The sequence below is a fragment of the Labrus mixtus genome, chromosome 10 (genome assembly GCF_963584025.1).
Source record: "Labrus mixtus chromosome 10, fLabMix1.1, whole genome shotgun sequence".
Classification (NCBI taxonomy): Eukaryota; Metazoa; Chordata; class Actinopteri; order Labriformes; family Labridae; genus Labrus; species Labrus mixtus.
The window spans coordinates 10,674,543-10,688,062 of NC_083621.1; the positions used below are offsets into that span (position 1 = coordinate 10,674,543).

The 13,520-nt window shown below is 42.1% G+C and overlaps 1 protein-coding gene across 30 annotated transcripts in view; it reads right to left on the bottom strand.

Annotated features, from left to right (window-relative positions):
* The window catches only part of LOC132981948 (protocadherin gamma-A11-like), a 292,678-nt gene that overhangs the window by 51,801 nt on the left and 227,357 nt on the right, over positions 1–13,520 (bottom strand). For 2 of the 30 annotated variants that reach the window (XM_061048123.1, XM_061048107.1), the window contains exon 1: positions 10,881–13,410. The exons of 24 other annotated variants lie outside the window; for them this stretch is intronic. In XM_061048123.1, coding sequence (XP_060904106.1) covers positions 10,881–13,265 — 2,385 coding nt within the window. In that variant the 5' untranslated portion in view covers positions 13,266–13,410. Of the gene's footprint in view, positions 1–5,048; positions 7,571–7,847; positions 10,372–10,880; positions 13,411–13,520 lie in introns of those variants that run through there. 4 more of the 30 variants (XM_061048105.1, XM_061048120.1, XM_061048095.1 and 1 more) reach the window with 4 other exon arrangements.

A 13,520-nucleotide genomic window follows, 5' to 3' on the forward strand; every position in this document is an offset into this window, starting at 1 on the left:
GAGTCTTTCCTCTGTGACCCTGTGTTTATCACAGCCTATGTGTGTATGGGTGTCTGTGTGGGGGCAAATGTAAGCTTCTTAGACGACTCAAAGCAGCTACTGCTTTTTATTTGACTGATGTTCCGTGGTTTGAATGATACCGTTGGAATACTACACCTTTTGCTCACATGAATACATTTTGAGTAATAATCAAAGATCAATGGGTTTAGGAAAAAAGACAAATCCAAAATTAACATGTCAACTAGGAAAGCAAGGAGCAAGGTAAGGAAAGCAAAACAAATAGGGCAGCATCCTTCACAGAATCTATTAAAAGCAGTCATCACCACCCTCTCCCCCTCCTTCTCCATTACCAGCACCATGATGTGTGAGGAAGCTGCACCCATGTGCCCAAAACAGGGGTGTCTCCTGTCCTCCCAGTACCATCAAATTCATTCAGCCATCATAGCTTAGGGGCTGTGTCTGCTGCTGACCCCCTGTGGCAAAACCAAAAATGGTACAGTCCTGCCAGTGAGTCAGCTTGTTGCTATGGTAACACAACCCACCTCCCTTGCTCTGCTTGCATCCCACCCTACTTCCTGAGCTGATGATGGTGACAAAAAGACAGCTACAAAAACAACATGGAGGATAAAGGAGAAGACTGAGAAAAAGAAAAGTCTATCACTATTCATTTGGATACACATTTAAATTGTATTGTTTAATCAAAGCATGTGATAAAAGATTACTGAGGAATAAAGAATCTCTTGATAAATGGTTGAGTAGTGGAACAAGGGAGATATTTATTTTTGTCAAGAGCAAATCAACCCTCACAGGGATAAAATGAAAACTGATGGTTTAAAAATGCTTTATATAGACAGCACAAAATGTCTTTCACAGAGCAATCTCCTTCTCCCTTTCTCTCTCTGCAGCAGAGTGGTGCAGCTGGAGAGGGGGAGGGGAGGGATGCAGAAAATGAGATCAGGAGGAAAAAGGAAGGCTGCAGGAAACCAAGAGTGACTGCTGAACAGTGGTCATTCAGTTTTAATCATAATTTGACACAATGTCAGCTACAAACCTAGTTTAAATGGCAATAAGGAAGCCTTCTCTTCTAAAACTTCTGTACTTTTTGATAGTATTGGTCATTTAAATAATGGAGATGGTATCATTTCAAAACACTTGGTATGGAAAAGTATAGAAGTATCAAAACTTTTTGACAACCTTACTTGGGAGTCATACAACATTGCTAAAAACATCAACATTATGTTCAGCATCATCAACTCCCCTTGAACGCAAGTCTTTACCCTTCTATGGCATCACATCAACATAAGGGATCACATGCTATACCCTTTACTGTCCTCTCAGCTAAGGAGAACGCTAAATGACCTTTAACAGCATATTTTAGTAAAACCAAACAGCATATAAGTAGACATGTTCATGTGCTTGACACCACTTGGACCTCGTCCAATGTTATACTATTTTAAGTAATCCCTTGTGTAATCCTTGTCAGAGAATCAGCCACTCAAGGACTCCACACACACATCCACTACTAGAGCACAAACAACATCAAAATGAATTTCTTAAAAAAAACCTGTCTGGTTGTCTAATAGGTCCACCATACACTTCATTTAACTTTGCATATGCTTGCTTATAAAAATCCTTGTTGATGCCCTGCTCTCAACATAATGCACATGTAACTCTGAGATCTGTAGCTTTATAGTTGCCAATATACTGTAGTTGCCAAGCAATGTATTTCTGATTGTAACATACAAAATATTATCAAGTCGTTAAAGAGAAAATGTACTCTTAATTTGTCCCCCTCCAGAAACAAAAAAAGTCAGAGTCAGTTACAGAATGGTTTTCTGTACTTAACACAAAAGTAGTTTGGATTCTTGGTGGAGAACAGCTTTAATTGGCTCGATCCTGTATGAGTTTAAATGCATCATTTTGTATAAAGCAACTAAACAACAGCATATAAACGTATATCATACAAACACTTTTGATATGCCCAGTAAATTATTGCACACTTTTTGCATGTCGGCACACACACACACACACACACACACACACACACACACACACACACACACACACACACACACACACACACACACACACACACACACACACACACACACACACAGTGAGGAGTGTGTTGATGAGCCCCTCTGCAAGCACATGGGCACACTGCTGCTCACCAGACAGCCTTGCTAAGAAGGCATGACACTAAAACAACAACCTGGGACGGTGGGAACCAGGAGCTTCGACACATAATTATATTTTTTTGGTCAGTACCAAGTTAAGATGACTGATTATTGGGGCTTCGTAAGGGATCGAAAATAAATGATGACAGCTTCAAGGTAGCACCTTTAACCAACAAGACACCAAAGGGAGACAGGATATAAAACAGGCTGAATCATTTAGCTGCTTGTAAAAACGTTTTAGTGAGCATTGACCCCTATGGAGAAAGTGACCAAAAGAATTTATGGTGCTCAGTAAAAACTTTCATCTATAACAAACCTGAGAAAAGGAGACATAATGGTATGACACAGGTAAATCAGGCACAGATGTGGACTTATTATGGACATAAACTGCTTCCTGTGGATGTGAAGCCTAACACAAATAACCCTGGGTTAAAGCTTTGTAGTTTGTAAAACTCAGTTTTCACATACACACAGAAGGTCATACAGATTTTATTGCTGAAACACACACACCACCCAGAGCAACCAGACGAGGCAAAGGAGGTGATCTAATGCTTCCTCTGATACTGCACAAAGATGAGAAAACATAACTGCAGACAGACTATCACGACCAAATGATAGAAGCATTTATTTGTTGCATATGCAAATGTAGAAGTTTAAGCTTTAATACACGTTTTATCTCTATAGCTTTCAAATAAGATTGAAATGTTAAAATATACACTTTACCCTACCACAGGAAACATCGAAGTTAAAGGGTTATTTGTGTTCAATCAACTACACAGTCATGTTTAAATAAAATACAACATGATGTTTCTATCATTGTTATTTAAATATAATGTAACTATTCACAGTAGGAGACTCAGATGAATAGTAAATCTAGTCTGTTACAGTGTAAATCCTATGGACAGTGTCTATGAAGTTTTGTGGACAGCTATTTGAATCTCTTCTAGGTTAGTTGTCCTTTGTCACTAAATATTTCCATTCATATGCATTCAGCCTCTGTCCTGATTTCTCCCATCCCTTGGCATTTGTTATATAACTGATGCAGATCTCTAACCCCCTCCCTTGTTATCTCTAGTTTCCATTGCTTAGCAATTATAACACATATCTCTTGCTGTCTGTGTACTTTAAAGGGCAGTCATTAATTGTAGCCTTACACAACTGTTTTATACTTCTTTTAGCTCTGTATCTCAGCAGACAAAGAAGGCTGTGGATCAAAATGGCTGCCGTGCATCACTAACACAAATGCAGCACAGGGGTGGTGGAGACTGTGCCGGTTACCACGTGCCTCTTCCCCTCCCCCGCTGCCTCTCTCTTCCTCTCCATCACTCTGCTCATCGCCCTCGTTCTCAATCTTCCCACAGCCAGCAGTGATTGTTACCTCTGCCTCTCCATCACAATGTCTTTACTTGCACAAAAAAAGGTTCACTCTTTGTTTCATTTAGCAGTTTGCATCACCTTCCTTGATTGTATTTTGGTTGCTTTAGACATCACTGCTTCCTTCTTGTGTGTATGTAGCCTGATGCCTGTGGCTGCAGCATGTTATGAAGGAACTAGGTCACTGAGAAAAGTAGTGCACTGTGTGGCTGTGTGATTCTCAGCTGGAGAAATCTGTAGCTATGCTTAAACAGAGATGAAGCCCAGAATCTTTATCTTCCAGGTTATTGTTGTCTTACATATACAGTGTGCCAAAGTGGGAAGTTACATAAACATATTCATACATACACATCATATGTATTACATGATATATGTTTCATATAATTACCAGCACTATATGGTTAACAATTAAAATATTAAATATTAAATACATCAGAAAAATAAGTCTGCATGATTTGGTGGCATAAAGCAAGCATAATATGGGGGAGCTGTCTAATATAACATCCTCCCCATCTAACTCTCCCTCTTCATCTATTAACACTTACTATTCAACAACATACCTAAACATACATCTTAATAGAAGATACTGTAGCCAAGAACAACACATTACAGACCAAAATGGTGAATAAACCATTAGCGCAATCTGATAAAAGACTACACAAACCTCATGAACTCAGATCAACACAAAAGGAGAATCTGATCTTGCTCTATAACACCTTGTCTCCTTCCCTGCATTGCATTCAGAGCTGATGCCTCTCTACATCACCTCTGGCAATCCTAAATACTCAAACCTAATACGACAGCTCAAAATTACAAAGTCATCTATGATGGCTTAACAATGACCATTAATTTACTGTACATGTTGGCAAAGAACAAAAATGAAGCAACGACAACAGTTATCTGTCAAAGAATGTGAAGAACCACACACAAGTAGAAACATATAATATATATGTATCATACAAATCAGGCTGGAATTGAGCGAGAGTTAAAGTCAACAACAGCGATGGAGTATGTGCAGGAAACATATAGAAAATGTACAAATGCATTTTAAATGCTGAGTGCGAAAGACATCAAAGTGGAATAACCAGATCTACATGATATTGTTGTAAAAGTGCTTGTTTTAGTGTTAAATATAATTTACTTATTTGTTTATCTTTTGGGCTGAGTTGGGACACTTTGCTTGTTAGGGGCCTGAGAGGGGAGCACATAAAACAGTCCCGTTGTTGATATCTGGGAAACACTGGGATCCAGCCACAGGGCAACAATGCTGCAGATCAAATACATAGAAACTACTGACTTAGTAACTAGTTTTAATCTGAACTGAATAGACCTTTCAGTGAGAACTTCTTGTTTGTATCTTATGAGAAGTATTCATGTGATGATTGAGAAGTGTATTTGCAGAGCTGGGGTGCTTGAATAAAAACAAAACACAAACAAATAAAAAAAACAACAAGGTGACAAATGTTACGATATAAGCAAGAGAGGGGCTGATCTCACCTCTGTGAGCATATTCTCTGACTCAGTTGTATGCCTTGGCACTGTCCTGGAAGCACTGTGGTCAACACTCAGAGTACTTTGACTGAAGGGTCGGGAACATTTAATATCACTCTTCCGGGAGTCGGTAGTTCCGTACACCTCATAACTGAATGCCGGCTTCAACGTACCGGTGCCTCCCACGTCTGCGTAAAGGGGCGGGTAATACGGGATAACAGGAAGATTCCCACCGGATTTGTAGAAAACGCGCTCGCGTCTCCATCTGTAGATTTTCACTGATATAATAACCACTACACACGTGATGAAGAGGAAGGACACTACAGCCAAAGCCAGCACTAAGTAAAAAGTCAGGTTATCATTGTACTCCTTGTCGTGTGTAAAGTCAGTGAACTCAGACAGCACTTCAGGGAAGCTGTCCGCCACCGCCACGTTAACAATGACTGCAGCTGAACGAGACGGCTGCCCGTTGTCCTCCACTATAACAGTCAGTCTTTGTTTCACAGCATCTTTATCATTCACTTGACGAATAGTTCTGATTTCTCCATTCTGTAAGCCCACTTCAAACAGCGCCCTGTCTGTGGCTTTCTGCAGTTTATACGAGAGCCAGGCATTCTGTCCAGAGTCCACATCAACAGCCACCACTTTAGTCACCAGGTAGCCCACATCTGCTGCACGAGGCACCATCTCAGCCACCACTGATCCACCAGTCTGGACTGGGTACAGGACCTGAGGGGGGTTGTCGTTCTGATCCTGGATCACTATTTTCACTGTCACGTTGCTACTGATTGGAGGGGAGCCTCCATCCTGCGCTTTGACGCGAATTTGGAACTCTTTTGTTTGCTCATAGTCGAAGGAACGTACAGCAAGTATCTCCCCACTCTCTGCATTCACTGAAAAATAAGCTGAGGCTGACATCCCATTTAGTTGGCTATCATCAAGGAAGTAGGAAATGCGGGCATTGTTTCCAGAGTCTTTATCACTAGCTTTTACAGAGAGTACTGACATGCCAGGTGAATTATTTTCAATTATATAAGCAGTCATAAAATGTTGTGGGAACATAGGGGCGTGGTCGTTCACGTCCGATATTCTTAAATTAATAGTCTTGTTTGTAGAATAAGAAGGGGAACCCTCATCCTTTGCCGTTATTGTTATATTATATTCTGGGATCGTTTCACGGTCCAAAACGTCGTCTGAAATCAGGCTATAAAAATTGGTCGACGAGGACTTGATCTTGAAAGGTAAATGTGGGCTGATAAAACAGTTAACTTCACCATTTTTACCAGAGTCCAAGTCTTTGATGTTAAGCATTGCTATAACAGTTTCTGGAGCCGCATTCTCTGGTATTGGATTGGAGAGTGAAATAATGCTTATTACAGGGGCATTATCATTAAGATCAGTCACCTCGATTAGCACCTTGCTTGTGTCAGTCAAACCTCCTTTGTCAGTGGCTTCAATATCAATCTCATAATGTTTTACTTTTTCATAATCTAACAGACCAATTACGCTCATTTCCCCGGTATGAGGGTCCATATTAAACAGGGAGGATGCACTGTCTGTATGCTGGGAGAACGAATACACAATCTCCTCGTTTGCTCCCTTATCATTATCAGTGGCACTGACTGTTAAGATGACAGTGCCCTTGGACGCGTTTTCAGGAACTGGTACTCTGTAAACGGACTGGGTGAATATCGGGGAATTGTCATTTGCATCCAAAACAAAGACACTTATTTTCACAGAACCCGATTTCTGAGGATTTCCACCATCAAATGCTGTCAGAGTTAATTTATGCTCCTCTTGTTTTTCTCTATCAAGAGACGTGTGAAGAACCATTTCAATATATTTTGTTCCATCAGGCCGAGAAACTATATTCAACTTGAAATTATCCGCAGGGTTGAGCTTGTATGTTTGAATGGTGTTATGTGCTACATCGGGATCTCTGGCGCTCTCAATAGCATAGCGAGCCCCTTGTGAAGCAGATTCACTAACCTGGAAACTATATTCTTTTTTCGGAAAAAACGGAGCGTTATCATTAATATCTGTAATCTCTACATCAATTCGATGCAACTCCATTGGGTTTTCTAGGATAATTTGGAAATGGAGAGAGCATGGAGACACTTGCTTGCACAATTCTTCTCTGTCTATTCTTTTTGCCACAACCAGAGTTCCCTTTTCTGCATTCAGACCAATGTACTCACTGCCGTCCTCGGTAAATATCCTTGCTCTCCCAGATTTCACTCGTGTAACATCCAAACCCAGGTCCTGGATAATATTCCCGACAACCGAGCCTGTGGTCATCTCCTCAGGTATAGAATAACGGACCTGCCCGAGAGCGATTTCTGCGACACAAATGCAGATAAGCAGCGGCCACCATGAGAACGATTTTCTAATAGGACCAAAAAAACGAACACCCAACATCACTAGAGCCTTCGCAAAATCTATCTGAGAAAAAGGGACGGTGAAAAACGGTTTGATCACGATCTAATTGCAGATTGGCGTGTGCCTCGCTTTGTCAGGTCACAATTTCCGATTAAAATGGAGCCCAAATAACGCATCAGACTAAGGAGGGAGGAATTTGCTCAGGAAATGTGCCCTTTAACACACACTAACCAACAGCGGCACTAAGGGGCGTAAAGAGAAACTGCAGAAATAGCTGTACGGATTGACATCATGTAAAAAAAAAAGATGGGTAGAAAACAGACAGACAGAAATATATATTAAGAGATAGATAGTGTCTCTGTCCATGGTACTGGACAATAATTTCCAAAAATATACTATGGTTGTGCATCTACAGGAATTCCTAACCTCTAGAGGAGAGTCTGGTTCATCCAGGATGCTCTTCTCAGTCTGTATCCGCTGCATGGTCCCTGTAGAACTGGGGTCCATTATCAGCACGTTCTGACTACCAGCTCTGCCGAACTTACAGTCACTCTTTCTGGAGTCAGTCGTCCTGCACACCTCGTAATTGTACACGTGCTGGAGAGTCCCTGTGCCCAAAGTGTCTGAGTAACGTGGTGGATAATATGGAATCACAGGGAGGTTGGAGTGATACAGGGTGCGAGACTGTCTCCATCTGTAGATTTTCACTGATATAATAACCACTACACACGTGATGAAGAGGAAGGACACTACAGCCAAAGCCAGCACTAAGTAAAAAGTCAGGTTGTCATTGTACTCCTTGTCGTGTGTAAAGTCAGTGAACTCAGACAGCACTTCAGGGAAGCTGTCCGCCACCGCCACGTTAACAATGACTGCAGCTGAACGAGACGGCTGCCCGTTGTCCTCCACTATAACAGTCAGTCTTTGTTTCACAGCATCTTTATCATTCACTTGACGGATAGTTCTGATTTCTCCATTCTGTAAGCCTACTTCAAACAGCGCCCTGTCTGTTGCTTTCTGCAGTTTATACGAGAGCCAGGCATTCTGTCCAGAGTCCACATCAACAGCCACCACTTTAGTCACCAGGTAGCCCACATCTGCTGCACGAGGCACCATCTCAGCCACCACTGATCCACCAGTCTGGACTGGGTACAGGACCTGAGGGGGGTTGTCGTTCTGGTCCTGGATCACCATTTTCACTGTCACATTGCTGCTGAGTGGAGGGGAGCCTCCATCCTGCGCTCTGACACGGAACTGGAAGTCTTTGATCTGCTCGTAGTCAAAAGAGCGAACTGCATGGATGACTCCACTATCAGCACTGACTGAAACATATGAGGAGACTGGTACTCCGTTAAAAGAGGAGTCCTCCAGGATGTAAGAAACACGGGCATTCTGGTTCCAGTCAGCGTCTTTGGCTTTCACTGTGAATATAGAGAGGCCTGGTGTGTTGTTTTCTACAATGTAGGCCTCATATGAGCTCCTCTCAAAGACAGGTGCGTTGTCATTCACATCAGAGATCTGTAAGGTGAGAGTGACGCTGCTGGAGAGAGAGGGCACCCCCTCATCAGAACACGTCACTGTGATATTGTACTCAGAGGCTACCTCTCTGTCTATGTGACTATCTGTCACTAAACTATAGAAATCATTGTTTGTAGCTTTCATCACAAAAGGAATGTTATCATTTATACTACACTGGACTATGCCATTTTCACCAGAGTCTGCGTCCTTAATATTAATCATTGTTACAACAGTACCAGGATTGGCATCTTCTGATATAATGTTTGATTTAGACATTATTTTAATATCAGGCTTATTGTCATTCATGTCAATTACGTCAATCATCACTTTACACGAGTCAACCAGTCCTCCATCATCACTTGCTCTAATATTTATCTGAAAGGTTCTAGCTTTTTCATAGTCTACATTTCCTACTAGCCGAATTTCACCACTTTCGTCACTGACTTCAAATATCCCACGGGTATGATCTACAATATTTGAAATAGAGTAAGTTATTCGACCATTAGATCCGTGATCTGCATCTGTAGCAGTAACAGTCACGACAGTTGTGCCAACAGGGGCGTTTTCCTGTATAGAGGCTTTATAAATAGGCTGTGTAAAGACAGGAGCATTATCATTAGCGTCTAAAACGGTGATCAGAATCTGCATTGTTCCTGTCATCTGCGGCTCTCCCCCGTCCACCGCCGTCAGGACCAGAGAAAGCTGTTCGTTTTTTTCCCTGTCTAAAGGTTTCTCGAGCACCATTTCGACGTTCTTCGTCCCATCTGCTTGATCATGCAATTTTACAACAAAATTGTCAGTCGGTTCGAGTTTATATGTTTGCAAGCCGTTTGATCCTACATCAGGATCAATTGCTCGCTCTAATATGAATTTAGCACCACTAACAGCGGATTCACTAATTTTAAATTTAACTTCGTTCTTTTCAAATGACGGAGAGTTATCATTAACATCTGTGATTTCGATAGTAACACTGTAAAATTCCATCGGATTCTCTAATATAATCTGAAAATGCAAAGCGCAAGGCGTCGTTTGTCCACACAGTGCCTCTCTGTCTATCTTTTCTCTGATGAGGAGAACTCCTCTGTCGTTGTTCAGCTCAATATATCCGTCACTCTCTCGAGTAAAAATGCGAGCCTTACCCGATCTTAGTCTTTTTACATTTAAGCCAAAATCCTGTGCCATGTTTCCTACCAGAGAACCTTTTGGCATTTCCTCAGGAATCGAGTAGCTGACCTGCCCAAGTACCGAGCTGGCAGAGAGGACAGAGAAAAACAACAGTACTCGCCCTGCCATTGTTCTCTAGTACGTTACTCCAGTTTGAACGGTGTCTGTTCTTGGAAGGTTTGTCTACCGATGTCGTCCTTACAGGCCGTCTAAATCATATTCCGAGTTTCGATTAGAATATGTGGTTCTGTTTCTCTGATAAGATCCAGTGTGTCTCGCTTCAGTGGCGTTCTCTCCTTACAAATAAGATAGTAGGAGGTACAAAACGTCTGCGGTAAATGTATTACAGACTGGCCAACAGCGGCACTGTGAGTTCATGAAGTAAAATTGCATGCCAGATATGAATTTCACATTGGCCTGTCTGGACAAAACAAATGAGCAAAATAAAAAGGACACTAAGACGGCTCTAGTTTGAACATTTGATATTACAAGCATTTGCGTGTAAAAGCGTATCGAGTAGTCATAAGACTAGAAAAGCGCCATACAAGCTCAAGTCCATTTACCATTTGACATTAATCTTAAAAATAGGAATCATGGGGTACAAATGTTTGAATAATAAAATGTTTGCTAAAAACAATTTCCAATTCAAGAGAATTGGGAATGTTACCAGGAAAAAAATGACATTGTTGGAAAGACGCTCTCCAAGGTGCTGAAAATCCCCAGAACTGTATGCAGTGTGTGGTTTACGCTAAGAACAGAAAGGTAGTGAAGTCTAACCTCTAGAGGAGAGTCTGGTTCATCCAGGATGCTCTTCTCACTCTGTATCCGCTGCATGGTCCCTGTAGAACTGGGGTCCATTATCAACACGTTCTGACTACCAGCTCTGCCGAACTTACAGTCACTCTTTCTGGAGTCAGTCGTCCTGCACACCTCGTAATTGTACACATGCTGGAGAGTCCCTGTGCCCAAAGTGTCTGAGTAACGTGGTGGATAATATGGAATCACAGGGAGGTTGGAGTGAAACAGGGTGCGAGACTGTCTCCATCTGTAGATTTTCACTGATATAATAACCACCACACACGTGATGAAGAGGAAGGACACTACAGCCAAAGCCAGCACTAAGTAAAAAGTCAGGTTGTCATTGTACTCCTTGTCGTGTGTAAAGTCAGTGAACTCAGACAGCACTTCAGGGAAGCTGTCCGCCACCGCCACGTTAACAATGACTGCAGCTGAACGAGACGGCTGCCCGTTGTCCTCCACTATAACAGTCAGTCTTTGTTTCACAGCATCTTTATCATTCACTTGGCGGATAGTTCTGATTTCTCCATTCTGTAAGCCCACTTCAAACAGCGCCCTGTCTGTGGCTTTCTGCAGTTTATACGAGAGCCAGGCATTCTGTCCAGAGTCCACATCAACAGCCACCACTTTAGTCACCAGGTAGCCCACATCTGCTGCACGAGGCACCATCTCAGCCACCACTGATCCACCAGTCTGGACTGGGTACAGGACCTGAGGGGGGTTGTCGTTCTGGTCCTGGATCACTATTTTCACTGTCACATTGCTACTGAGTGGAGGGGAGCCTCCATCCTGCGCTTTGACGCGGAACTGGAAGTCTTTGATCTGTTCGTAGTCAAAAGAGCGAACTGCATGGATGACTCCACTATCAGCACTGACGGAAACATATGAGGAGACTGGTACTCCGTTAACAGAGGAGTCCTCCAGGATGTAAGAAACACGGGCATTCTGGTTCCAGTCAGCGTCTCTGGCTTTCACTGTGAATATAGAGAGGCCTGGTGTGTTGTTTTCTACAATGTAGGCCTCATATGAGCTCCTCTCAAAGACAGGTGCGTTGTCATTCACATCAGAGATCTGTAAGGTGAGAGTGACGCTGCTGGAGAGGGAGGGCACTCCCTCATCAGAACACGTCACTGTGATATTGTACTCAGAGGCGATCTCTCTGTCTAAATCACTGTCTGTCACTAAACTATAAAAATTATTTGATGTAGATTTCAGTTGGAAAGGGATGTTCTCATTTATAAAACACTTAACTCTACCATTTTCGCCTGAGTCTGGGTCTTGAATATTTATCATCGTAACAACTGTGTTAGGATTTGCACTTTCTGAAATAATAGCTGATTTAGACATTATTTTAATCGTTGGTTCATTGTCATTTACATCAACAACATCTACGATCACTTTACAGGTATCCGATAACCCCCCGTTATCTCTCGCCCTTACATTAATCTGAAAATGTCTTTTCTTTTCATAGTCCAGGCGTCCAATCACTTTTACCTCACCATTTTCCTCATTTACTTCAAACATGTGTCTGACGTCATCTAGAGTGTTTGTGATTGAATACGTTATCTTTCCATTTAGACCATGATCAGCATCTGATGCACTTACTGTTGTCACGATCATGCCTTTAGCAGCGTTTTCAGCAACGGTTCCTTTGTATACCGGCTGGGTAAAAACAGGTGCATTGTCGTTTGCATCTAACACTGTGATGAGAATCTGCATTGTTCCGGACATCTGAGGCTCTCCCCCATCTACAGCAGTCAACGCCAAAGAAATTAACTCATTATTCTCTCTATCTAGAGGTTTTTGGAGGACCATTTCCACATTCTTTGTTCCATCAGCTTGGTTGTGCAGTTTAAGTACAAAATTATCACTTGGTTTTAGCACATAACTTTGGAGACTATTTATACCTACATCCAAATCTACAGCTCTTTCTAAATCAAATTTCGCCCCAACAACGACAGACTCGCTTATTATGAATTTGATTTCATTTTTTTCAAATGTTGGTGCATTATCGTTAACATCTGCAATTTCAACAGTGACACTGTAAAATTCCATAGGATTTTCTAACACAATCTGAAAATGCACGGCGCACGGCGTCGTATCACCGCACAACGCCTCTCTGTCTATTCTCTCTTTAATAAGGAGGACTCCTCTGTCGCTGTTCAGCTCGATGTATTCACTGCTGTCACCAGAATAAACACGAGCGTTACCCTGCCTTAGTCGTTTAACGTCTAAACCTAAATCCTGTGCTATATTTCCAACCAAAGAGCCTCTCGCCATTTCCTCCGGGATAGAGTAGCTGACCTGCCCGGAGACAGAGCTAAAGGAAAGGATCGAAATGAACAACAGTACTTGCCGTCTCATTGTTTGATATTACCAAGGCAAGAAGACCCGGTAAACCCGTACAAATAGTTCAAACAGATGGTCAAGCATGTAATCCAAAAATAAATAAAAGTAGTCCTTGGATGTGAAGGAAAAGAACGATAGTTGTGCCTTCCAGTGTTTCCGCTCTACAACCGAAGACAATGCAATATGCGCCTACCCTTACTCTAACAAAACCAAATGAAGAGGCGGTGCTGCTGTAAATATGCTACAACTGCAAAAGACGAGGCAACAGCG